Raw genomic sequence first — 26,460 nt, 5'->3', positions numbered from 1 at the left:
TATTAAGCCAGACCTTACAGAGATTTGCAAAAAGGTTAAACAATGCCACTCTTCTCGCTAATTTTTTTAAAAATTTTGAAATAGTTATTTTTCATAAAAATATCTGTGTCAATATGTAATAGGTCTTTTGGGGTTTTTTGCTGCACCACGCCAGCATGCGGGATCTTAGTTCCCCTATCAGGGATCAAACCTGTGCCCCTGCAGTGGAAGCACAGATTCTTAACCACTGGACTGCCAGAGAAGTCCTTATAATTGTTGTTTTAAAATGAATTAATAAGTGCAATGGCAGAATACTTATTGCCCAGTAGGTCCACATTCTCCTAATCCCTGGAACCTGTGAATATGTTACTTTACATGACAAAAAAGAACTTTGCAGGTGTGATTAAGAATCTTGAGATGGGGAGACTATTCTGAATTATCTGTGTGGACCCAACGTAATCACAAGGGTCCTTAGGAGTGACGGGGGAAGCAGGAGGGTCAGAATCAGAAAAGGAGGTGTGACAATGGAAGCAGAAGTCAGAGTGATGTGATTCTTGGCTTTGAAGATGGAAGGAGGCAAGAAGCCTCTAAAAGCTGGAAAACACAATGAAACAAACTCTCCTCTAGAGCCTCCAGAAGGAACACAGCCCTGGATACCTTGATTTTAGCCTTGTGAAACCCATTTTGGACTTCTGACCTACAGAACTGTACGATAATGAACTTGTGTTGTTTTAAGCCACCTAATTTGAGTTAATTTGTTATAGCAGCAATAGGAAACTAGTACAATACGTATTTAATTTTTTTTCTCAATTTTACTTTCCAATATAATACATTCTTACAGATATAATCCATATAATTACAAGCTCTTTGGGATCCACAATTTTTAAGCATGTAAAGAGGTCCCAAGACCAAAAAGTTTGAAAACCACTGCTCTAAATATATCCTGTGTCTCTCTGTCTTGGCTTCCTCTCTTCTCACCTTGATGAGATGCTCTTGATGCTCTTACTGCCAACAGTGACCTTGCCCTCGTTAAAAAATCCTCCCCATTCTTTAAGATCCGTGTTATACTCTATCTCCTTGTCCCCTGATCACCCCAACCAGAAGCCTTCCCTCCTTATCTTTGAACTGCCCCATCAGTCATTTATCTGCCTATTATGGTCTGTAGTTGTCTCCTTATTAAATGTGAACTCCTTGAGACTCAGTGTTTGACCCTTACCCATTTCAACCAGTAAATAGTGCCATATACTGTATATGCGTCAAGTATCTTAGACTACAAGGATGGGAGAGAGGTTTGCTGTTTATTTTCTGTTTAAATGAACATTGTTTAAAAATGTATGATCACTAATTTTCAGGAATAAGATAAGGTATGTAGATTGTTCAGGAAGAGTTGAGGTGCTGTTCTACCAAATAGCAGTCTTATTGATTAGAGAGAGAGAAAACAAATGTGTGTGTGTATCTGATGTCCTCGGGATACTTACATTTATTTGATTAGAGTTGGCATTCAATTTTTAAAAAAAATTCTAATAATGTTGCTATTTCCTGTCAATTTAGCCCAACATATCCCAGCTTTGGAAGGATACATTTTATTCTTTCAAACTAATTTAATGAAATGAGCAAAAAGAAATTGTTTCAAATATGCTGGTACTTAAATACATCTTTCAATCAAATGCTCAGTAAGAATTTATTGAGAGCCTACTATATGCCAGGCACTATTCTATAGGCACTTGTTTTACAGCGGTGAAGGACAGCCTGGCATAAAGAAGATATTCAATAAAGGTAGACTTCAACGTTCCTTTATTCATGTTTTTAACTCCCTTCCCCCGACTCCGCCCAAGTTACTTTTCCTTAGTGCCCTCTTGCTCTGAAGTTTTTAGATCCAATTCGGCTGCCGTAAGGCAAGGCGGCAAGATGGCGGCCTCCGCTTTTGCGTGTACTGTGAGAGCAGCCTCAGGTCAGTGGGCGGCGAGGAGCTCGATTCACGCCTTCACGGAAGGGGGGACTGGCGCGGGATGGAGTGGGCGTTTAGCGTGGAGGTTAACAGGAAAAAAAAAAGAAAGAAAGGAGAGGGATCGTTATATGAGGCCAGAGGTTTGTTCCGAATTTTCTCCGGGGCGGCCTGTGTTCGGCCGCCAGCACCGGAGATCTCCGAGATTCTTGGACCCTCGCGAACCGGGGTGTCCCGCAGTTTTGGCTTCCTTACCGGTTCCTAGCCATTCCGCCTTCCCTAGAAAACAAACCAGAAGGGCGCGGGTGGGGGGCGAGAAAGACAGAAAAGTCCCACCGAGGCGAGGATCCGCCACTCACGAGCTTTGACCTTGAAAAGTTATTTAATATCTCTGAACTTCAGATTCTACGGCTCTAAAATAGGGATAACACTATCCACCTGAGGACTAAATGAGCTCGAGCACGTAAAGCGCCGCGTGTAGTACCCGGCGTATGGTAAGCGTGGCTGGATGAAATGCACACAAGGTGCAGGGAGTGCGGCTGCTTGCTTCACTCAGTGGCGGCCCTAGGGCAGCCTTAAGGACTTCTTGACACAGAGAGAGGACGGAAGTGAAGGGTTGCCTTCACTGTAGGGACTCTGGCAAAAGTTAAAGATCGTTCAAATAAGATACGGTGATCGGTAAATTACGTTCACACAAAATAGGATAAAATTCTGTGGAACAAGACTAGAAAGAAAAAAGTGTAAAGTTTCCAACTGTTACAGAAGAGTTGGTTTATGTGGGGTATTTTTCAGTTGTGAAATATATAAAGAAAAATGTATATAGCATACATGACTACCTTAACAAATAACTCTCTGGCAAACATGGGGTATAACTAACACCGAGGCCAGGACAGAACAGAACCAGGAGCCTTCACCTCTGTGTGCCTCTTCAACCAAAATTGCCCGTTTCCACCAAACATAAACACTGCCCTCACTTTTATTATTACCTTGTCTTTTTTTCTGTAATAGTTTTAAGAGCTATATGTGCATCTCTAAGCAATATATTGTTTAGTTTTGCCTGTTTTTTTACATTCCATGAACCGAATCACATAGTATGTACTCTTGTGTCTTCTTTTTCTTTGTGAAATTCATTCATTTTACAAGTAGCTGTCATGCTTTCTCATTGCTATAGAATGGTCTCTTATGGGACTACCCTACAATTCTGCATTTTACTATTGATGGGCATTTGGGTGTTCCCACTTTGGGGCGGTTAGGTACAAAGCTGATTGGCCTTGTGTCATGGTGCATGAGTGCCAGAGTTTCTCTATGGGGGGTGTGTGTGTGTTTATACATATAAAACTAGCTGTGGAATTGCTGAATCAGAGAATATGTTTATATTCTGTATTGCCTGATGCTGCAAAAGTGATGTGTTTATTTAAAGTCACCCAGCACGGGCTTCCCTGGTGGCGCAGTGGTTGAGAGTCCTCCTGCCGATGCAGGGGACACGGCTTCGTGCCCCGGTCCGGGAAGATCCCACATGCCGCAGAGCGGCTGGGCCCATGAGCCATGGCCGCTGAGCCTGCGCGTCCGGAGCCTGTGCTCCTTAACGGGAGAGGCCACGGCAGTGAGAGGCCCGCGTACCGCAAAAAAAAAAAAAAAAGTCACCCATCACTGTCTGCGCCATATCCTCATCAGCAGTTGGTATTGTTAGACCTGTACATTTTTTCTATCTGGTGAGTATTTAGTGGTGTCTCGTTGTGGTTTGAGTAGCATTTCCCTGATAAGTAATGAGCCTGAATACCTTTCTACATGTGTGTTAACCATTTGAATTTCTTTTGTGAAATACTCAAATATTTTGCCCATTTTTCTATTGAGTTGTCTTACTGATTTATAGTAGTTCTTTATGTATGTTGGATGTGTGTCTTTTCTCATTTAAATGTGTTTCCAATATATTCTCCCACTCTGGCTTGCCTTTTTAGTTTGTTTAACGTATCTTTTGATGAAAAGTTCTTATTTTCATCAATTTGGATTTATTGTCCTTGTTTTTTAACAATTGATGATGTAGGCGGGTATTAACTCACTATGGTATTTAGATTCCATTGAAAACATTTAAAAGAGTCGTGCGACAGCTTATTTTTAAATGTCAGTTTTAGAAATATACTGGAAATTATATCCTTTTTAAACTATTTAAAATTTTAGATACTGAAATTTTGTGAAAGGGTACATAATTTTTCAAAATTCATTTAGAGAATATAGGATCAAAAAAAAACCTTGAAGACCACTAGTTTAGACACTGTCACACTCACCTCCCCCTACCCCCACGTTCCTTTGATTCCTGCCACAGGGGGGCTATTTGTAATTCCCCAAACAGAGCTCCCCAAGCGTACTACGTACCACGTATTCCATTTTTGGCCTCCTGTTTCCACTACCTCCTCTCTTACTCCTTCGAAACTGGTTTTGTGTCACCTCCTTCATGAAAACATGAGTGTTCTCCATACAAGAGGGTGTTTAAGAGAAAGCCTGTCTGTACTAAAATTCCCAAAGAGGGCAGAAGACTGAAGGAGCAGTTAAACGCTGCCCTTGATTTGTGAGCTGCCCTTGGTTAACACAGTCTAAGCTGGACTTTGGTTTTTACAAGCTAAATCACAGTGTTGGTCCAGGAGACGGTATGGTGGCTAAAGCCCCCCAAGTCATTTTCCCAGAAACTGCTCTCAAGCCACAGTCACCCTTCCTGTTGTTCCAGGAACCATTTTTTTCTAACCTCAGTTGGTTTATCCCTGGTTTCATTTTGTTAATTTTGGTCTGTTTTTCCTTTTACTGAGATCACTTTGAGTCTAGACAGTCTATCTTTTCACAAATATGTTGATAAGCCATGGTTCCCAGCTTGTTTTTTATGCAGATTTGCTAAACATGCCTTGTACAGCTTCAGGACCTTCATATAAATTGGGGAAAAATAAGAGTCAATTAGGGAGCCAGGAAGACACTTCCACCAGGAGAACAGCAATCAACTAGTTTGAGTACAGTTTCCAATCAGCTTGGAATTTACCTAATTTATTGTCCTGCCCACATTTCTATATTTATTTAGAATATAAGAAACCTTTTCACATGCCTTCCTAAAGTCAGGATACACTGTCTAGATATTCTCATGATTTCTCAGGCTGGTGACTACATCAAAAAGTGAAATGAAGTTCTTTTCAAGTAACAGTTCACTCCCGGTTGACGAGAAAAAAAATTTTTTTTCTGTGCATTTCTATTTATCCATTCTAACATTTTTTTTTCCTACAGATAAGCCTGTAGTTTGCCCAGTTATTTCTGGACTCCCATCTGCTCACCTCCTTCAGGGGCAGTTTCCAAGAACTTCTGAGAGTTTTGTTGTGTTTTTTAATTGAGATATATCAAGCTCTGGTGGTCTGTGAAAATTGGGACATTTTGTTGTCTACAATCCTCCTATTCACTTAATCTTTCAAAGTTTACCTCCTGGCTTGTAATCATGTCTGCAAATAGTTTCAGTTCTTTGAGATATAAATTATTTATACTTGGAGATTTGAAGGGATTGAACCTGGGCCACGTCAGTGGAAGCCCAGAATCCTACCCACTAGGTCACCAGGTGACTGGAAATTGTTGTCTCTGATGGAGAAGAGAAAGGCAAAATAAGGGTTTAAGTATTCCATCTTCCTTCTGCCACCTATTAACATTATACCATCTTTGTTAAGCATTGCTCAGCTCTTTTCTGTTGTCTGCTTTTAGCATTTATTAAATGTTTTCTCTATGCCAGGCATTCTTCCCAGTACTTTACATATTTTATCTTATTTAATTCTCATTACCTGCCCATGGTTGACCTCATTTATTTTTTTCAATAAATTTATTTATTTAGTTATTTTTGGCTGCGTTGGGTCTTCATTGCTGCACGCAGGCTTTCTTTAGTTGTGGCAAGCGGAAGCTACTCTTTGTTGTGGTGCGCGGGCTCTAGGCGTGCAGGCTTCCGTAGTTGTGGTGCATGGGCTCAGTAGTTGTGGCTTGCGGGCTCTAGAGCACAGGCTCAGTAGCTGTGGTGCACAGGCTTAGTTGCTCCGCGGAATGTGGGATCTTCCCGGACAAGGGCTCGAACTTATGTTCCCTGCCTTGGCAGGCGGATTCTTAACCACTGTGCCACCAGGAAAGCCCATAATTAACCTCATTTAAATTTGAGGAAAGTGAGGCACAGAAAGGTTAACTAACTGGCCCATTGTCACACAGCTAGTAAGTAGTAGAGCAAGAATATGAACCCAGTCTGCCTCAAACACTGGCATTTCACTTCTCCACACTGCCCCTCATTTGTCATGTGAAATCAGTGCAGTGGACAGTAAGAAAGTGGTTCCAAGCCCTCACTTAGTATCAGACTCACCTGTGGAGCTTTTTTTAAATAACTAAATTTAGTATTTATTTATTTATTTATGGCTGCGTTGATGTGTGTGGGCTTCCTCTAGTTGCGGTGAGTGGGGGCTACTCTTCGTTGCTGTGCGCGGGCTTCTGATTGTGGTGGTTTCTCTTGTTGCGGAGCACAGGCTCTAGGTGCGCAGGCTTCAGTAGTTGTGGCTCGCAGGCTTAGCTGCTCCGCAACATGTGGGATCTACCTGGACCAGGGCTCGAACCCGTGTCGCCTGCATTGGCAGGCGAATTCTCAACCGCTGCGCCACCAGGGAAGTCCTGTGGAGCTTTTTTTTAACCAACTATTGAGGTATAATTTACATACCATGAAATTACCTGTTTTGTACATACAGTTTTTTTTTTAATTTATTTTGTTTTTGGCTGCGTTGGGTCTTCGTTGCTGTGCGCGGGCTTTCTTAGTTGCAGGGAGCAGGGGCTACTCTTCTTTGCAGTGCCCGGGCTTCTCATTGCAGTGGCTTCTCTTGTTGCGGAGCACGGGCTCTAGGCATGTGGGCTCAGTAGTTGTGGCGCACAGGCTTAGTTGCTCCGTGGCATGTGGGATCTTCCCAGACCAGGGCTCGAACCCGTGTCCCCTGCATTGGCAGGCGGATTCCCAAGTACTGCGCCACCAGGGAGGCCCTGTGTGTACAGTTTGATGTAGTGAGTTGTGCAGCTATCACCACAATCCTCTTTTCAGACATTTCCATCATCCTGTGGAGTTTTATCAACGTGCATTCTTTTTTTATTATTATTTTTAAAATTTTTATTGGAGTATAGTTGATTTACAATGTTGTGTTATTTTCTGCTGTACAGCAGAGTGAATCAGTTATACATATACATATGTACACTCTGTTTTAGATTCTTTTCCCATATAGGTTTTTACAGAATATTGAGTAGAGCTCCCTGTGCGATGCAGTAGGCTCTTATTGATTATTTATATATAGTAGTGTGTATATGTCAATCCCAATCTCCCAGTTTATCCCTCCCCCCCTTCCCCCCAATAACCATAGATTGTTTTCTATATCTGTGACTCTGTTTCTGTTAACATGCACATTCTTTTTTTTTTTTTGCTGTACGCGGGCCTCTTACTGCTGTGGCCTCTCCCGTGGTGGAGCACAGGCTCCGGACGTGCAGGCTCAGCGGCCATGGCTCACAGGCCCAGCCACTCCGCAGCATGTGGGATCTTCCCGGACCGGGGCATGAACCCGTGTCCCCTGCATCGGCAGGCGGACTCTCAACCACTGCACCACCAGGGAAGCCCAACATGCACGTTCTTGAGTCCCACACTAGCCTCACTCAGAATTTACAAGTGGAGTCAGAGCTCTGTGAGTGATTCTGCTTTGCAGCCGTGGACTCTGAATCTGGTGATAGTGTGAAGGATTGATAAAGAGGACTGCGTTCAGTCCACACATCTAGGCCTTCCATGATCTGCCTTCTGAGCTGCCCACCTTGTTACCCACTACTCCCCAGGCATCTCCGATAGTCAGGCAAACAGTGCTCAGCCTCTGTGGCAGGTCCAGTCCCTGCTCCCGACATGGATTTGTTTCGGCTTCCTTGCCTTTGCGTACGTTGTTCATGCTACCTGGACTCTGTGCCTCCTCTCATGGCCTGTTCATTTTCTAGTGGGAAGCTCAAGTACCTTTTCTGTTTTCTTTATGAATCCTCCTCCTGCCACCTGCTGTCTCTCTGCGGAGCCGAGGAGCTGTTGTGTTTCTGCCTTGCCGTTCCCTACGCGCAGGAGTTCTGTGTATTCACAGTGTAAGGTCTGGTGGTGGGAATTAACATTGCATGTCTTCTGTCCCCAACTGTTGAATGTAGAGCTAGGACACATCAGACTGGACTGTGATGATGGTTGCACAACTCTCTAAATTTACTAAAAAGCATTGAATTGTACATAAATGGGTAATTTTGTGATGTGTAAGCTATACCTCAATAAGGATAAAAAGCTCCACACATGAGTCTGATGCTCAGGACCCATTAATTATGTATAATACTTGGTCACTTAGGTACATTACTTCGTTTTAAATATCTGGATGCATAATTTTGTTTTTGTTTTGGCCACGCCCGCAGCTTGCAGGATCTTAATTTCCCGTCCAGGGATCAAACCCAGGCCCCGGCTGGGAAAGCGCCAAGTTCTAACCACTGGACTGCCAGGGAATTCCCTGCACGTGTATTTTGGAGTGTCATATTAAGTATATATGCTTCTCTCTCTCTCCAGGAATCTTACGGCCCCTGAGTATTTTGGCATCTTCAGCCTATCGAAACTGCTCCAAGAATGCCTGTCTTAGTTCTGCACTGTCTTCCCGACATTTCAGTCATATTCAGACACTGGTTGTGTCCTCTGCTCCCAGACTGATCACATCTGTCAGAAACCTGACATGTGGGCAGACTGCCACAGTCCTCAATAGGTTGAGTATATTTCAGTAAACATGATGCTTGGACAAAAATTCTAAAATCTTCATGCCTACAACATCTTAGAAGTAGATGATATGCGTTGCCGGTTTATTATATAGACTGTGCCTGAAGGATGGGAGAATATACATGCCAGCATCAGGGATGACTACACAGGGCCCACTTCTGATGTTCTAAGATGTGGTTTCCTGGGTGGAAGCTGTCAGCCGAAGTGGGAGGGTGAACAAGATGCTCAGCTTACAAGGCTCGGCTGCGTGTGGCACTTATTCAGTCAGCAGATACTTAGTTAAGCGCTCCTGGGTGCCCAGCACCATACTGGGCAAAAACGATACGAAGCTAAAGATAAGTTAAAGTCCTCAAGGAGTTTATAATCTAGTGGCAGATGGATAAGGAATCAGGTGATTAAAATACAGCAGAATAAATTCTCTCCTAGGGATTGAGGGGGTAGATTATGGAGGACTTGCAAATTGATGAGAGTTGCCATTCTTACGTGTAGTGTCACGGATCATCTGGAGTAACAATGGTTATTGAAAGTGAGCTCTATTCCAGTGGAGCTGCTGCTTTCATTTCTAAGTACAGAAGTGGATTTTATCCTTTAATGTCTTATTGCTGAGTTAAAAAATTTTCAATATATTTTAGAGTGGTCCCCTTGCTCCCAAACGTCCTGAAGCCACCAGTCAGAACTGTAACATACTACAGTTCAAGAAAAGGCAAGAGAAAGACTGTGAAAGCTGCCATCTATAGGTTTCTTCGACTTCATTCTGGCCTGTGGCTAAGGAGAAAGGTGAGTCTTCACACGGTTACTTGCTTAGAAAAGGAGCGTGAGGTTAGATTAAACTGAAGCAGAAGTCAGCCTGTTCCTTGACACATCTTCCCCCCATCCTACCAGCAGCTTTTACAGTGCTGTGCTTAAGTCCCGGCTTGGCAGGCATCTCTCATGTCAGTGAATACATGTAAAGAAAACATTTTTAACTATTCATATAACAAAATACTATTCACAATGGCGAAAGTCTTCCCTGCAGGACAGGTTCATCCCAGGTCTCTTACATGTCTGTCTTGTCTGATGATTACCGGAATCCCTTTGAAGCCCCCGATATGTAAATAACCTGTGGGGAGGCTCTGTTTAAGCCCAGAGCGTTAAAACAGCGGAGCGGACTTCAGCAAGGACTTAGTCCCGTGGTGTAGATTTGGGACCGAATAGCTTCCAGCCTACCTTGGATTGGGTTCTCCAGGTGGCTTACTCTTTATGGCGGAACATTAACCCCTCATATACTTGTTTTAAATTTGACTTTGTAAGTTTTTCTCTGGTGGTGTGTATGATTGGTGATCATATCAGACAGAACTCCAATATTTATTCTGGCCAGGGACCATGGCCTCTAGAGGGGGACTCTGACAGAGTATTCCTACTCTGTCTTCTCCCACAGCAGCAGGTCTTTTCCATTCATGTCCTTATTATTCATGGAAACAGAGTAGGTGATAATTAGAAAGCAGCTGAAGACCAGAGTTTTGCAAAACACCTTTGAGTTTTGATAATTTCAAATCCTAATTCCCTTTTACTACTTGGGAGTTAACAAACAAATAATTCTTTAAAGATTAAAATTTGTTTCCCTGTGAAAATAAGATAATTGGTAGCATTTTCTCACTATTTGAAAGGTACTCTGTTATAAACAGTCCTAAATTTGTAGACAAATAAGTTAATTGGAACTCTCAGCTCACTTCTCCATTGGAACAATACTGTGGTCGTTAGTTTCCTACACTAGTCAGTAGAAGCTCATGTAATCCATAAGTAGCTGAACTAAGTAATTCAGCACATGGTTATGAATTTTGGACCATTGGAAACATTTCCTCCCCTTTGTTATACTAACTATTTCCAGGTCCTCATCTGGCCCTAGATAAAATAAAATGGGTGGTTTTCCCTGCCTTCCTTTCCACATCCCTTTTACTGGGCCCTGAAACCCTCACACTGTTATAAATGACCTGATCGAAGTCTCCAGTCATAATACCTAGTCCCTGCTCAAGGCCCCCCAAAGTATTCCATATGCAGAATGGCCTGCTGTATCAAAATCTAATTTTAAGAAGAAAACAAAAATCTGGGTGGGTTAATTTACACTAATGTATAAAAACAGAAAGTATTTTCTGCAGCACAGTTTCATCCAGGTGTCCCTAATTTTTATTGCTTATTCCCTCCTTCCATTTCTGAACTTGTAGATTGTCCAAAAAGTCTCAAGCATTTTCACAGTGGTTACATTCCACAGAATAATCTTCAAAGGAGATATTCTGCTGTTGATGGGCAGCACAGCAAACTAGCTGTTTGTATGTCAGAGATCCACAGGGACCCAGATTGGCTTGCAAACTAGAAAATTGTTAAACAAATATGGGGATTTTTCTTTGACTCTTTCAACTTAGAATTGTAAGTAATGAGAAGTAACCATCTAATCTCTGGCATTTTACTGGCCAGAACTCTGAAATGACCCTTCCTTATTTCTAAGCATCACTGTACTATAGAAGTTGCTGGTCACAGTGATGACACTAAGTCATGTCAGAAACCCCAAGGCACCTTCTCAGCAAAGAGCTGTGGTTTTGTTCAGTTAGTGTGCTGCCCTAAAGAGCCCTTGGTTTGAAAGGACCCAAATGCTCTTACCAATAGCTGCGTTTCTAGTCTCACCTCTCCTATAAATTACTGTAGCCAAGCATTAACCTGGGTGGCAACTAAGGTCTCTTCTAGTTTAAACAGGCTATGATTGGGAATTCCCTGGTGGTCCAGTGGTTAGGACTCCACGCTTTCACTGCTGAGGACCTGGGTTCAATCCCTCGTTGGGGAACTAAGATCCCACAAGCTGTGCAGAACGGCCAAAAGAAAAAAAATGAAACAGGCTATGATTATAGTTTTATATTCTATCTAATTATCTATTTCTTCAAAAATTAATTCTTCAAAATTAATAATGCATGGATTATTCCTTCACCACTCCCAATAATAGTTTTCCTGTGGTCATTATTCCTTAAAAAAGTACTTACTGTAGAAACTGGTCCCCCCAGTGTGTGAAAAGAATAAATGACACAGTATACTTGAGAACTCTGCTTCTCAGCCTTTGTCATACTTAGGCCCCCTTAACTGAACATAAGTGTCACCAACTAGCCAGTACTCCCTTCATCATCCTCCACTTTAGGAAGATAGCAGTGTAGTGGTTAAGAGCTCTTATTAATTCTCTGACCTCAGTGTGCTGCTTAACTGCTCTAATTGTTTCTCTTTTATCTGTAAAATGAGAATAATAGTATGCTATTGTTGAAGAGATAATGAGGTAATGCATATAAATTTAGCTGTTACAATTATATATCATTACCCTGTACTTCACCAGCACAACGATTTATTTAGCTTTATTTGCTGTGGCTTTAAATAATCTTTTTAAAACTCTTAAATTATTAACATTCCTTTTTCAAACTACACACGATTTCTCTGTCTACCCCCACACTGAGAACCACATTTTTCTGAAAAACATACCAGCCCCTATGAAAGTTTAGTCTTTGTTTCCAGCGAGTCTATGAACCATGAGTGGTTAACATAGCTGTTGTTTCCTATATAATATAATGTTTTAAATTGTCTTTGTAATATTATCTAACAGGCTGGTTATAAGAAAAAATTATGGAAGAAGACGGTTGCAAGAAAAAGACGCTTGAGGGAATTTGTCTTCTGCAATAAAACCCAAAGTAAGCTCTTAGATAAAATGACAACATCTTTCTGGAAGAGGCGAAACTGGTATGCTGATGACCTTTATCAGAAGTATCATGACCGAACAAACTTGAAAGTATAGATCAGAAGTTTTATGATTTCCCAGTTATTGAATGTGTATCTTTGTGTATATGATGTCTTTGCAAAGATGAAATAGTATAAGACATGATGTAAGTTGTACCAACTGATATGGAAACATGTAGTACCAACATTAAACTTACCAATGTTTTAAAACTTAATGGATTAAACATTCCCAGATTTGTTCAGAGAACTAGAAATTTTAAATTCTGATTATTTTTAACAAATGGTAATGGATTAAACAGTTGTTCCAATTAGGCTTATTTAGTTGCAAGGAATCTCCAGTTAGGACAAACGTAAGAAGACTGTAAAGCTAACAAGTTAGCTCAAGCAGTGTGACATTATTAAGGATATGTGCCTGGGAATGCAGGAACACCTCACACCCCCATCTCCCACCCAGAACTAACCCCCAGGCCTCAGGAAGAGCAGAAATTACATGGTGATGCTGGATCTGAGGCACCTCCAGGGGCCTCAGCAGCAGAAGTGGTGGATCTTTAGGCTTGGGGTCTGCCATGCACGGGGCTCAGTTCTTTTTACATCACTGGCTCCATTCTCTTTCCTCACCAACTTCTCTGATTCACAGCTTTTGTTTACTCTTAGTGTCTGCTTCCCATAATAACGCTAGCATGCACCTTTGAGGTACTTTTCTACATCGTGACCCTCAGCTCCTATCTCCAGTCTCTAACAAACTGCAAAGAGACTCTAACTGGGTCAGTTTGTCCTTTTACACCAGGTCTCATCAGGGGTCACCGACCAGTGTGGGGACTGGCTGTTCTGAGGTCAGGAGCCCACCCTGGCCCATTTGATTGGGCTAGCAGGTCCACGTGGAGCAAAAAATAGTTATGTGAGCAGTTTTCTCTCAGGTGGGCCTGGGGTGGTAACACGTCTGGTCTACTAGGTTCACTGCATTCATAGCAGTTCTCACTTAGTTTATTGGAACAGGATTTTCATTGAGAGAAGAGTAAATGAAATAGCCTTTCAGTGTGCCCATTCGTGAAGCTAAAGAGGCTGTATAAGTGGAGACAAAAACTTTTTAACCAAGAATTAAAAGATACTATATTTTATAAAAGTTCATTTATCCACTTGAGATTTCATACTTTTAATTGTGAGGGTAAACTTTTTCCAAAATTTTCCAAAGACACATTGTAGAATCTAAAGGGGAAAAGTAATCTCAGTCATGTTTAGGAACGATGCAGAAGTTAAGCATTGCTCACATGAAGAGGGGCAGGTAAGCGGCGCTGAGGAAAATTCAGCTTTTCAGGATGCTTACAGTCTAGGGCAGTGGTTCTCCGCTGTCCCGTCAGAATCTCTGGGAAGCGTTTTCAAAGAGCAGAGCATTTTGACGGGTTGAAAAACCATTATTAAATACAATTATTCCTCAATTACTGCTTCAGATCCTTTAATATAATAGTTGGTGATGATAAGATGCCGTTCCTCTATTAACAGATTAAGAAAAAGATAACCAAATTGGAATTCTGTGGCATGTCAGACTAGGATTATTGGAGGAACTCCTTGAAACCAGTGTGTGTTCACTAAAAGGAAAAAGGGTGACAAGAGAGTGTTCTAAAACTCCAAGGCCAAGTGTGTGTCTGTTTATGGGACCAGTTAATAAAGAACACACATTTGATTCGAGACGAGAATCTCAAGAACCTGACGCATGGAATGGCTTTCTGTTTTCATGGGTTTTCATTTCCTCCTGCTTCTGAGGTAGCAGAAGCCAGTCCCTCACAAGGCCTCCACATCATTTCTCACCTGCCTGGCTCCTCACCTCTTCCATTCACCCTTGGAAGCGGGATGGATCTGGCGCCCGAAGAAGCTGAGGAGGAGCCTTTTCTACCACCTCCGTGACTTCTTAGTGCAACGTGGACAACGGGGTCTGTGGGCCTCAGAGCACCTTGGTTTCCCCTCTAGGCCAGGGGCAGGAGAGGTAGAGACAAGGGCTGGCTAAGGCCCCAGCAGCCAGAGATGGACTGAAGTGGAAGGGCTGACAGGCACATGATTTAGGGGAAAGGGAATTTTCATACATGTAATTTTTGTTTTATGGGTAGCAGGGCTTATCATCTACATTGATTTTATAGTTTGACAACAGAACATCTTATTACATTAAAGGGTCTATCTAAATGACATTCAAGTATACGTAAACGTGGAATTTATTTAACACCTACTACATCCCAGCATGGATCCACAAGACGGCTAACCCTCATACCAACCTTGCAAGGGAGATACTATCTGTCCCTAGTTTAGATTTGCAGAAACTGAAGCTCACAGAAGGTTAAATACGTTACCCAAAATACAACTAGTAAGTCACAGAACCCGGGTCCCATCTCCTTGGAATCCTGTGTATTTCCCCAAGCCTTCTAACAACATATGAAAATTCACATCAAAATCAACAAGTGACTGTAATCTAGCACCAGAAATACTAACTACTTCTTTATGACACTGAACCAAGTCAGCTTTTAAATTTTATAACTTTGCTTTTCTGTTATTTGTCAGCTCTTAACCTGGTTAATATCAGTTCTGTTGACATTGGACTTGGCTCAGGAAATGATTAACGAGTGGGTTTTCAGCCTTGCTTTGCATCTCTTCTTTCTTTCAGTCCTCTATCGTCTTCTTCACCTGCTGCTGCTATGCCTTACAGTCCTCGCGTCAAACACATAGGACTATAAAGGCAAAGAAAATGAGGGTTTCATTGTGACGTTTCAGATTTTGAGTTTCCAAGTCTTTCTTTGGGGGGTTTTTGTTTTTGTTTTTTTTGGCCGCACGACGCGGCATGTGGGACCTTCCCCAACCAGGGATCAAACCCGCGCCCCCTGCAGTGGAAGCGCAGAGTCTTAACCCCCAGACTGCCAGGGAAGTCCATGTACCCGTTTATATCTTAAAGGCAAGGGCTGCAGTGGCATTAAGGGCATCCATAACTCCCAGTGCATCTCCATGTGCCCCGCCCTCTTCTGACCTGCATCCCTTCTCCCGCATTTGCCGATGAGGACACAGGTTCCTAGAAGGAAAGCAACAGACCAAAGGTCTGTTTGCAGAATTAAAACTGCCTTGCAGATGAACTACCCTGTTTTCACAGCTACCTGGTTTCCACTGGCGACCTTTAAAAATGTAAGACAAACATAGTACCAGATTTATATTTATGTGATCAACTGGTTTTCAAAGCACAGATACCAATTAATTTTTTTCTCTTTGCAACAATTCTGTGCAGTAGGCACGGAGCCAAGTCACCAGGCACCAGGCCAGTTAGTGGCTGAGTACTCAGCTTCTAATCCTTGCTGACGAATACTTTTTTTTTTAAGTATTTTCTCTTTCCTCAAAAGCCCAACATTACAAAGATGTCTTTTAAAAGAAAAAGGTTAAGACTTTATTCAAGATATATATCAGGCATTATAACAAAACAGCAGAACTTCAACCTTTGGAGTACTGTAACTTTACATCCCTTTGATGCACAGTTCAGTATACTATTTGATTACAGATCATTCTATGGGGATTACAGAAGTAAACCAAGGGCAAGTGTACACAGTCACCGTCCAGAATGCCAGCTCTCTGAGTGTGTGCCGTTTGTGAATGAAACACACATCCTTTACCATTTCCAATACTGTGCAAGGTGAACAACTAGGAAGGTACTCGGTGGTGGTCGTGGTTGACAAGCACTGTTAGCACAGACACATGGACAGTATACTACAGAGAACATACATTTCAGAGGCCAGCGAAGTGAGCAAGCTATTCACATAAAGCCAGGAGGGATTATGCCTAACTCTCCAGTTTATAAGTACAATACCACGTCTCATCTTCTCAGAAACAGAACAGGTGCTCAATAGCAAAGAACCGAAAATTACTACATGAAAAGTACAGACTTTCCAGCTAGCATTTTGTAAACAGCCTGTGTCTGTAAATCAGCCAATTAAAAACATTCAGTTTTATCCTCTAGACAGAACTCCACATCACTACTTGTACACTTTGAGGCATTCACATTTTACGTCAGTCCACACAAAAACACAGCTTGTTGGATAAGTAAACATGTTTTGCCAGAAATATGACAGCTGCTCTCAGTTGTACAGTGGGTGTTTTTAAGAGAGAATCCAACTCCCTAACCAACACTTGAAGGAAAAATAGTTACATTAAGACAGCAGTTTGGATACCTTTATATTTTTTAAATCTTAAATGAGAACTAATACAGCATGTCTGAGAGTAGAGTGCTTCAAACTTGTTTTTGGCATAGTTGAGTGCAAACTTCATAGCCCGTATGTTAAAACTCTCCATTGTAAAATGGTGAAAATATAGCTTGTTCACAATAGGATTTTAATCTCTGCTGCTAAAGGCATTTATTACTTTGGCAAAAAAAAAAATTGCTAAAAAGCTGCTTAATGAGTTAAGCTTTTTTGCTTTTGTTTCTGATAATTCTGGGTACTCCCAATGACAGGTAAATACATTTTAAAGCGTATATTTTTCCTCTGTCTGAAACTATTCAGTGAGCTTGAAGAAAACAGGTTTTCTGTCTTCCCTCGGGGGTTTAGGTATTGGTGGGTGTGGGGCACAGACAATGAACAGACAGCCTCTGTTTGCCCTCTGAACCACAAATTTGCTTTTAGGTTTATTTTCCTAAATCCTTTTGTAAATTACAAAGTCACCTTCAGAGGCATTGTGGGGAAAAGGGATTTAAATATGCACATCTGGTAACAAGCAACTTCAAGTAAAACCCTCTCGGAGGTGGCTAAGATCCAGCCAATGTGTCACCAGCAAAGACTGATGTGTGTTTGCGTAGCTCAGTCTTTAACTGGGCCTGTTTATAGCTGATTGACAGTAGGTTCTATGTGGTACATAACACTCTCTAGTGTTCAGGGCCTATCTATGAACAAACACAATCCAAGTATTATAAGTAACTGGGTTGTGACCACTGCATGCATCACACTGAAAGGAAACACCAACTCTAAGCGTAAGTATATGAGTCCTACATTTAGGGTCAGCTCTACCAGAGCAGCTGCCTCAGACCAAAATGCTATTTAAACCAGATTCTTCTTTTCAGATAAAATTCTCAGTCTAAGCAGGGAGTTCCCTCAGACAGTGATTTGTTCTCTTCCTAAGCGATGCGGGCTTGTATGAAGTACGAGTGCCCATGAGCGTGCGACATCTCTGGTTCACATTCTGCACAGGCCAGGAGAGGAACAGAGGGCATGAGCCAGAGCTGCCCGTGAGCTGGGGAGCCAGTCACATCCATGAAGGTCTCGACCTCTGAAACCTTTCTAGAACCCAGCGTTTGGACTGTTACCCAGGTGTCTCAGATATACTTCACCGCGTATCTGAAACGATCATGATCGTAGGGTTGCTTTTGTTTGGGTGGATGGGTTGGTTTTCGCTTAGTGTTTCCTGAAACGAGGCGCTCCCACTGTGGGCTCCTCTACCTGGGGAAATCAGTCACAGCACTGGGTCCTATTATGGAGACACAGTCATCGTCAAGCACTTTTGAACCACTCAAGATGATTCCTTACAACAGCTCTGTAAGTCTACACGCCCGAGAGGAGTTTTACCAAGGGCGAGGCTCCTGCCTAAAACAATGATAAATCCCCTGTAAGGATTCAGAAGCTCCTAATCCTGGATCCATGGGAGAGACAAGCTTCCTGTGACTTTCCTCTTATTCTAGGCTGTTCCCCTGTCTTCGTTACACTCACACCTGTCACTAAAGTGTTGCCTCTCTTCATTCTAAACTTCCCTCTGGTCTGTTGACTGACTGTCTGAAGGATATGGACCATCGCCCTGCAGGAAGAGGGATGCTGTACTCGAGGTGTATTTGGAAGCTTCGTAAGCACATCTGAGACATCCTCTAGAATCAAGATAATTTTTTACACTTCTGCTTTTGCAGTTTTCTTCCACATCAGAACCTCTGGCAGCCCTTGCAAGTCCACTGTCTTAAGCCAAAAGCCATAAATATGTACATTGTAGTCCAAAGTACTAGTACCAAGAACAAAAAGAAGTTAAAAAGCAAATTGCCTTGTTTGCATATACAGGACTAAAAACGAAGTATGCGGCCAAGAAATGACAAATGTGCATCCCAGCAGTGGGGGCGATTCTCTTCTATTTCTAAAACACTGCTGTCTGTACGCCGGTCCAGTTGTGGAAAACTGCTGACCCCCGGCACACTACCTTTCCCTTTAGCCTCTCCCCAGCAAAAGAAAGAAAAGGAGGGGGGAAGAGAAACTCTTCCAAGTGGAACAGGGGAGAGAGGAAAGGCCGCGTCCGAGGCTGCACGCTCAGCACACCAGCCTGCGGGTTTCTATGTTATTAGTGAATAAATAGCTCTTTAAGGCAGAGAAGAAACATTCTGTGGATCCAGTGCTGTTGGCTCATCTCACTCACGTGGTTTCAGTGGCCGAGGATGAGGTACTTTTCTTCCTGAAGCGAGATCGAAGGATTCTAGGCGGTGCCTGGTAGAGGAAACAGAAAAAGGACCCCTCAATTTGGCATAGCATGGAAGCTTTCGAGGACAGCACCCGGCTGGGTTTGTGTTGAGACTCCAGCTCCTTTGGTCAAATGCACGCGTGTGTGAAGAGGCTGGTGCGGCTGGGGGCCCACTCGGAGTGTCCACAGTAGGAATCGGAGTCACAGCCCAAGCATTGCCATGAAGCTGAGCCAGTTGAGCCCGGCGCCTCCCTCTTCATGTTCTCCTAAGTCCCTGGATCTCCCAAGTGAATGGCTACACAGAAGGATGACACATCTTGTTTCTGCCTTGAGAGCAAAATGATCTTACCAAATGACTCAGCAGAAAGACCTCCCCATCTCTTCCCTTGGGAACCAGCCTCGTGTTACTTGGTACATGCTTCAAATTTCCATCACCAAATTTCCAGTCCTCTTTCTGGAGGTGAAATCCCTTCATGCACAGCAAACCACACAACAGAGGAAACACTGCCTTTAAGTATGAAGGGTTCCACCTCATCTTCCCTACAGATGGCTATCAAGGGACCCCTCCTTCCATGGGACACACAAATCACAGGGGAAGTTACTATCACAATAAAAGAAAAGGAAAATATTTTCTAGCATAGCACTCAAGGGGGTTCACAACTGGCCCCAACTCTCCATACTCAGCTTCGTTTTCTACACTGCCCTTTCATACCTCCATCCCTTCTGACCAGAGGTCCTTCCTCCCTTCTCCATCCAAAGTCACTCCTGAGCCCCACCCGCATGGCCCACCCACAGCCAGGATCGGCTCCTTGGTTCTCACATTGTTTAGCACGTGACAGGGCGTCAGAGGACTTTGCGCCCACGGGGGAGCCTGCCTGCTCTGTGCACTGTGTCCCCTGCCACACTGTGACTTCCTGGGAGCAGGGCCGAGTTCACCACCATTTCCCAGCAAGGAGCTTGGTGCCCAGTGGAAGGGAGGCAGGGAGGCAGAAGAGAAAGAAGCAGGAACGGAAGGCTCTGGCCTTCCACATCCTGAGTCCTCACGCTACACCTCTGCGGCTAGGAAATGTTTACCAGCCACCTCTGGACACAGTAAGAAAAGAATGGGTGAAACCTGTTTTAGGGATCTGCCTCAAGCAGATTAACCATAAACAGTAAAGCAGCTTGCGCAGCTGTACAAAAACAAAAGCAAAAAGGCACAAAGCCTCAGGACCTAGAATGGTTCTGGCACCTTCCCTGCCCTCCGGGAAGGAGGTCAGCCTTTCCATGCACTGCCTCACCTGAGGCTCACAAGGGTCTCTGCTCTGTGGGCAGGGGGACTCCCAACTTGCCTCAGATGGACTCTCAGGCCGCAGTGTTCAGGGGAAGGGGAAGGGGGGGAGATGTGACGGGACAGAGAGGAAGACTCTGGGGTCCCCCGATTCTGTGGGCCCTGCACCCGAGCCCAAGGCTGGTGACCCTGCACAGAGCAAGGCCCTGAGGCTCTAGGCTTGGCCCTCCTGCTGCCAAAACTCCATCTGCATCTACGACTGGCAAGAGTACACACATCAAGTGTATTGTTTTGGTCATTTTGAAGGGCTGTGCCCCTTGTATAACCTTTTACGAACATCTGTGTTGTACCAGGCACTACGCTGTGTCATGGAGATACAGGGATGAACACGCTTTATTTATAAAGACTTGTCATATGACACATTCTGAGTTTTTCTTCCTCCAAAACACTCATTTGGTTGCTTTTCATTCACACATCACCTTAGGTTGGTAGTTGGGTTTTTTGTTTGTTTTTTTAATCCCTAGGCACTATCTCACCTCTCCTATTTCCAAATAAAAGTAGTAGGGTCTTTTTTACCCCTTGGCAAGTAGCTGGACGCTACCTAGTGGCTTGTCCTGCCTGTTTGATGGAGAGAGGTCTCCCTGCCCCAGGCACTCCGGAGGCGTTGGGTGCCTGAAGAGATGCTGCCCCCGGGAGCCCCAGTTCTCCAGGGCAGAGCCCTTTTTGCAAACACACGCTCCACCCCGCAGCCCCCAACACCGTGTACCTCCAGGGGGAACTCCGTCCTTCGAGGTGCTTTATACTTGTACATGAAATCCAGCAGGTCTTCCTCATCATCATCGGAAAACGCCAATGGGTTTTGGACCTGGTGAGGCTCCCATGCCTTCACACCACCCTCATTCACATCCCCCTCAACCACTGAATGTCCATTTACAATCTATGCAGAGGAGACAAAGTACAGCGAGGTGGGATCAGTGTAGAAAGGAGCGAAGAAGGGCACGCAAGGTCAAAGTTAGGCACACAGCACGGCAAGCCAGGCCGGTTAGGAGAGCCGAGGCCCCGGTATCCTCCAGCGATACTGCAGAGGATCCAGGATCATTGCAACTGTGAGACTGGTCAGGCGCCGTGCATGGGAACGGGCACAGGGTTCAGAATCTACGGATAGGCTACCAGGGGCGGTGGGGACAGCGCTGCCTTAACTGAGACATGTCTAACCCTGCAGCTTAGAGCTGTGAGGCCATACCAGAAGAATGCTTCGGGAAAGAATCTCTAGGAAAGATGGTGGCAGTGACCTCTGGAGAGGAATAGCACAGTTTTCTATAATACAAACCAGCAATGCTGACAGTGCCTTCATTACACTTGCACGTTCAGCTCCAGGCATTCTTTAAGAGACAGGATGTAAAATGCCAGGAAGCCTTCAAAGAGAACCTTAAGCAAAGCTACGTAGATTTTTCATTTCAAAGGCAAGTCCTAGAGGAGCAGAGGAGCCTCGTGGAAGGAGAATCTAGCAGCAGTCTTCCCCTCCAGAACGACAGCAGGATTCCTGTTTCGGTCTGCCGTGACTAATCCCCAGGGAGAGCACCAGAATGGACTCATGTCACTGAGTGCACGGTATTTTTGCAATGTTCAACGCTGAGCATATTCCATGTCATCTGGCCGTGTGGTCCTATCTCAGTCGAGATATAAAATACTTCCTGCCCACACCCAGTTTATCTGACACCCAGAGACACATCTTCCTAGGCTTCGTATATTGTTTTTAATGCACAGCCAGGGGGCCCTCAGATCACCTGGTCCGACCACCCCAAGGCCTGCAGATAAAAACCAGAGCTCTTTCTGGGACACCCTGCTACTTCTCCCCAAAACATTTTCAGCCACCAAATGTGTTCTCTCTACCAAAAGGGGAATAACAGCACCCGGTGTGGGCTTAGTAAAACTAACAGCGGAAGCCTAATCTGGAGCCGCTTTCCGGGTCATTGCTGCTATACTCCCAATAGCCGGCAGGGGGCAGCACGAGAGCAGAGCTGCCTTAACCACGGATTTCAAAGCTGAATCGTAGGCTGGGAGCAACCTGCTCAGACAGCACCTGAGTAAGAGCCCGAGATCATTAAACTTCCTTTGCGTTTTTTGCTCCAGTGCATCCCCCAGCCTGTCTCCTCCGGGTTTAGGTTCCCTCTGGTCCCTTCCCCTGGCCAAATCAGCTGCATCCTTAGGACCAAGGAACATGAAGGCTGGCAACTCCAGGGAGCCCTCCCTGAATGCTCCGGTCCTGCCTGCCTCTCTACTCCCAGCGGGGCTTGGGATGTGTACCACATGGCTTGTGCTGCGCACCCTGGTTCTCCTGTCCGTCCGTCTCACTGCCTCAGCCCCACAGAAAGCATCCTGAGCTATGGCTGATCCTCCTGGGCCCCTCGGAGCACCTGACCCCGGGGTTGTACCCACAGTGGCTGCTGGTCCACTAACCAAGGTGGAGACCTGACATCATCTCAGAGGGCTTGGCTCCTGTCCCAAATCAGAACTCGACACCTATCACAAGGACATTCCTTCTGGACACCTGACAGGAGGAAAAAGAGACAGGCCAGCCCAGGCCCGAAAGCTCTCAGGCCAGGCCAGAAACTGCAGAAGCAGCCTGGCCAGCTCCGTCCGCACCAGCACAGAACCCCACATCCTGAGAACGGGTAGGGGACCGGTTTGAGTCTGTGCCTCTGCACACGTGGTTCCCTCTAAATCCGGGGCCAGGGCTTTCTCTGTACCGATCACTCTGGGGTTCAGAGGGCAGCCCAGAGTCACCAAAACATCCTCAGGCATCGAACAACTCCGCCTGCTCACGTGGTCTGGATTCTGAGCCATGAACCCACACGTTACCAAAATAATAAGAGTAATAATAACAACAACAACAACGACTATCTCAGGACTGAAACAAAAATGGCTTCGAGTTTGTTCTCCTCTGCATCCTTGAGCATGGACTAAAGGGTAGAAAAGAAGTGACCCTCTGGCCCACTAGGAGTGATGGATCAAGGGGAACCCAGATATCCAGGCAGGAGTAGAAAACAATCATTCAACTCAGCAGAGGTGGGGAACAAAGGAGGTTCGTGTGGGCAGCTTGGGGGCTGGAAGTAGCTTCGGATGGAAGCCACAGAGAGAACCTGCTAAAAAGAGAAGAATCCTACTGCTTACTGTGTTCACGGAAGGGTTTTGCCAAGAATGTTGTTTGTAATGTTCTGCCTGACTGTCGGGACCCGTGAGAATAACCACTGTGGACAAGCTGAGCCTCTGAGCCTCCGGCTGGCTACCGTGTTGGGACACTGAATCTCTGAACTGCGTTTCCCTCTTTGCACTGGCTGCCAGGAAGCCCAGCATCTTGGACAGTCTGTGACTTTGTGACATGCACTTAAACTTTTCTTCTCACTCTGACTCCATCTTACCTGCCTATTCCCTTTCTCTCAAGCTTCATTTTTCTTAGTTGGTCCAATTTATCATCTGTATTTCCACAACCAGACTTAAATCCTTTGTGGAACAGGGAGGCGTATAAATGAAGATATAAACCCCACAGAACCTGGTCCCACCAAGATGGGCACCAGGACGAAGGTGAGTGGCTGGGTGGAAAATTCGATGGTGGGCCTCAGCACTCCTCTCCCTCTAGATCCAAATAGAATTGGTGACTGAACAGGTTCTCACCCAGAAGGGTACTGCTGCCCACATCTCAATACTCTGACGGCTCCTGAAGACAACTTGTATGAGGAACGTCTCATGCAAGGTCATGGCCAAAACCACCTCCAAATCTCAAGGAACGGCAGCCAAGGCCTTGAGCCCGCAGAGCTGACCATGGTGCCCGAGGCTGCGCGGCCTCTAGGAAAGGACAGGGGTCGCCCTTACTTTCCACAGCAGGGGAGTGAGTGTGTGGCCTTGACGGACGTTCTGTATTAGCAAACGTGTCTACAGCAGGCTAGGAAGCAGCTGCACCTCTTCTCTCCGTGGAGAGGCCAGGGAGGGAGAAACTCCCAGCCCTCCAAGGCCGAGCTGATCTTTCTGCAGGAGCCCCGGGCCCCCCCCCACCCATCCCACCAGTGCAGCAAACAACCCAGGTTAGCAAACACTCCCCCGCAGCACACGTTAGTGGGAGCCGTTCACGAAAGTCAGCAAAGGCATCTGGAGGAGAGCACGCCCATCTGGAACACTCACATCAGCGTCCCCGACAGCCACCGAGGAGAAAGAAGAGAATATTCTGTTAGGGAAGGACCTCTGGGGATGAAACTCACACACACGTGTGAGTGTTCGTGCACACACACAGGTATACACACACGGACACACGCTCACTCTCTGCCCGCGCTCCAAACCTCTGATGGCTCCGGCTGCCGCGGAAAGAAACTGCCGCGGGGCCACCCTCAAGAAAGATGCAATTCTCTCTTTCTTTTAATAGAGAGGATAAAGAGATGACTCTGCTTTTTATATGTCCCATACACTTGATTTTTTTTAAAAAAAGGAAAAAAAACCCCACCTCTATGACTAATTTCAAGCAGTAATAGAATTCAGTTTTCAGCTCTATGTAACATAAGGCAGGTAGAGAGAAAAGAGGGGAGAAAGGGCGGTAGGTATGAGCGGGAGAGAGAGAGAGAGAATAACAGAAGCACAGAAAAAGAGAGACAGATGTGCAGGAGACAACAGGAAACGATTAACAGATGGGCGGGAATGGAGCAGAATGTTCTCCTGGGGCCCGAGACGCACAGATGGAAATCATTTCAGGGGACCAGGAGGGCCCCTCTGACCAAAGCGTCTGTGACCCCCTGAAATCCTCTCTCCCAGCATCACTGCCCCAGCCCCGGGCGTGAGACCAACCTCCCCCGACACCGTCTGCTGACACTTCACACTCAGCACCCTTCACCCGCAGAAAACGGGTCAGAGCTGGAAGGGCCCCCAGGGGCATCAAGCTCAAACCACCCCCACCCCCACTTTACAGAGGAGGAGACTGAGGCCTGGAGAGCCAAGGGGTTTTCCCACCATCACAGAGGTTCCTCGCAAGAAGACCTTAGGGAGACGGGGAAGAACTCCAGGGCCCTGGGTGTCAAGAGGGCCAAGAAAAGGCAGGGCTGCGGCAAAGGCTCCCAGATCACAACCCTGAGCAGGGCCACCCCAGCCGGAGGCCTCCACCGAGCCCCACCTGCTGTCCAGTCCCCAAGAAGCCCCCATCCCCGCAGCTCCCAGGAAGACCGAACTCGACTCAGTTCCCACAATCCGCTGTAATTCTGTTTAAACGTACTGGAAAGGCAGCCTCTGATTATGAAACCACCAGGGGTCATGGGGAGGGCGAGGGCTTCCCCATGCAGACAGCAGCACAGAACAGGCCCACGAGGCAAGAACGGAGGAGAAGGCAGCTCTCCTCTCCCCGGTACCCCAAGTGACAAGATCCCGGAAGGAGAGGCGTTCTGAACGGCTCATGGAATTTACAGACTCAAAATTGTGAAGGGTGACTAGATAGAAATAACCATAATTGCCCGGGACGCTGTGGTTGTTTCCCACAAACTAGTACGTCCACCAGGCCCGAGTCTTGGCCGCTAGCGCTGGAAACAGCTGCGTGCAGCCCCTCCGTTTCTTTTATCCTTGCTGAGCATATATACACTCCTCTGTCCCAGCACGATGCTGGTCTCCGCAGCCCTGCTCAGGACTCCTTGGACCATCTGTTCTCATTAGGTTTATGGCCTCCAAAACCCCCATGTCTTCTACAGACCTTTGAAAACCTTAGCACTGAAAAGTCTTAAAACTGAAGAACTAAAGGGAAAACAGGACCCTTCTCCCGCCACCGATATGGGAGGCGCGAGCCACGTCTCAGTGGCACCGGGGCAGGGGGCACAAGGCAAGAAGGGCGCCAGGCGTGCCTCTCTCCTCCCCTCACACCAGCCAGCAGCTGCAGGCCGGGGGCGGCCCCTCTCGCCTTCTGAGCCAAAGGCACCTCCTTGGTGTGGGGGGAGCAAAGGGGGCTGGGTTAGCCCAGCACCATTTCTGGTCCCTCGTGTGTCTAGTTAAGGTCAGGGAAAGCGCGGGAGCAGGTCAGGAGAGAACCACGTGGCTAAGCTATCACCCACACCCAGGGAGGGTGGCAGCAGGGGCCGGCTGGGCTCCCTGAGGTCCCCTGGCTCTAACAGTAATCACCATCACCACCCTTCACAAAGTCCTTTCACAGACATTTTCACAACAGCACAGTGAAGTGGGGAAGCGGGGATCTTTCTCTCTATTTGAAGCAAATCAAGGCTTAGGGTGTTAGGTGATTTGCACATA

At 45.5% G+C, this 26,460-nt stretch overlaps 2 protein-coding genes across 8 annotated transcripts in view; one reads left to right on the top strand and one right to left on the bottom strand.

Moving 5' to 3' along the window:
• Window positions 1-1,808: 1,808 nt before the first annotated feature.
• Window positions 1,809-12,688, top strand: MRPL35 (mitochondrial ribosomal protein L35). The gene is made up of 4 exons (XM_067704468.1): window positions 1,809-1,930; window positions 8,529-8,718; window positions 9,362-9,506; window positions 12,343-12,688. The coding sequence occupies exons 1-4, from the start codon at window positions 1,888-1,890 to the stop codon at window positions 12,529-12,531; spliced, it is 567 nt and encodes a 188-aa protein (XP_067560569.1). The 5' UTR covers window positions 1,809-1,887; the 3' UTR covers window positions 12,532-12,688.
• Window positions 12,689-15,864: 3,176 nt separating this feature from the next.
• REEP1 (receptor accessory protein 1) overlaps window positions 15,865-26,460 on the bottom strand; it is a 111,156-nt gene continuing 100,560 nt past the window's right edge. For 6 of the 7 annotated variants that reach the window (XM_067704462.1, XM_067704461.1, XM_067704463.1 and 3 more), the window contains 2 exons: window positions 20,957-21,108; window positions 15,865-18,946 (listed from right to left, as the gene is read on the bottom strand). In XM_067704462.1, coding sequence (XP_067560563.1) covers window positions 18,875-18,946; window positions 20,957-21,108 — 224 coding nt within the window. In that variant the 3' untranslated portion in view covers window positions 15,865-18,874. The remainder of the gene's footprint in view (window positions 18,947-20,956; window positions 21,109-26,460) is intronic. The other variant, XM_067704467.1, reaches the window with a different exon arrangement.

Source organism: Pseudorca crassidens, chromosome 14 (genome assembly GCF_039906515.1).
Source record: "Pseudorca crassidens isolate mPseCra1 chromosome 14, mPseCra1.hap1, whole genome shotgun sequence".
NCBI classification, from domain to species: domain Eukaryota; kingdom Metazoa; phylum Chordata; class Mammalia; order Artiodactyla; family Delphinidae; genus Pseudorca; species Pseudorca crassidens.
Note: the sequence above shows the minus strand (reverse complement) of the source record. Positions and strands in the feature narration are given on the sequence as shown.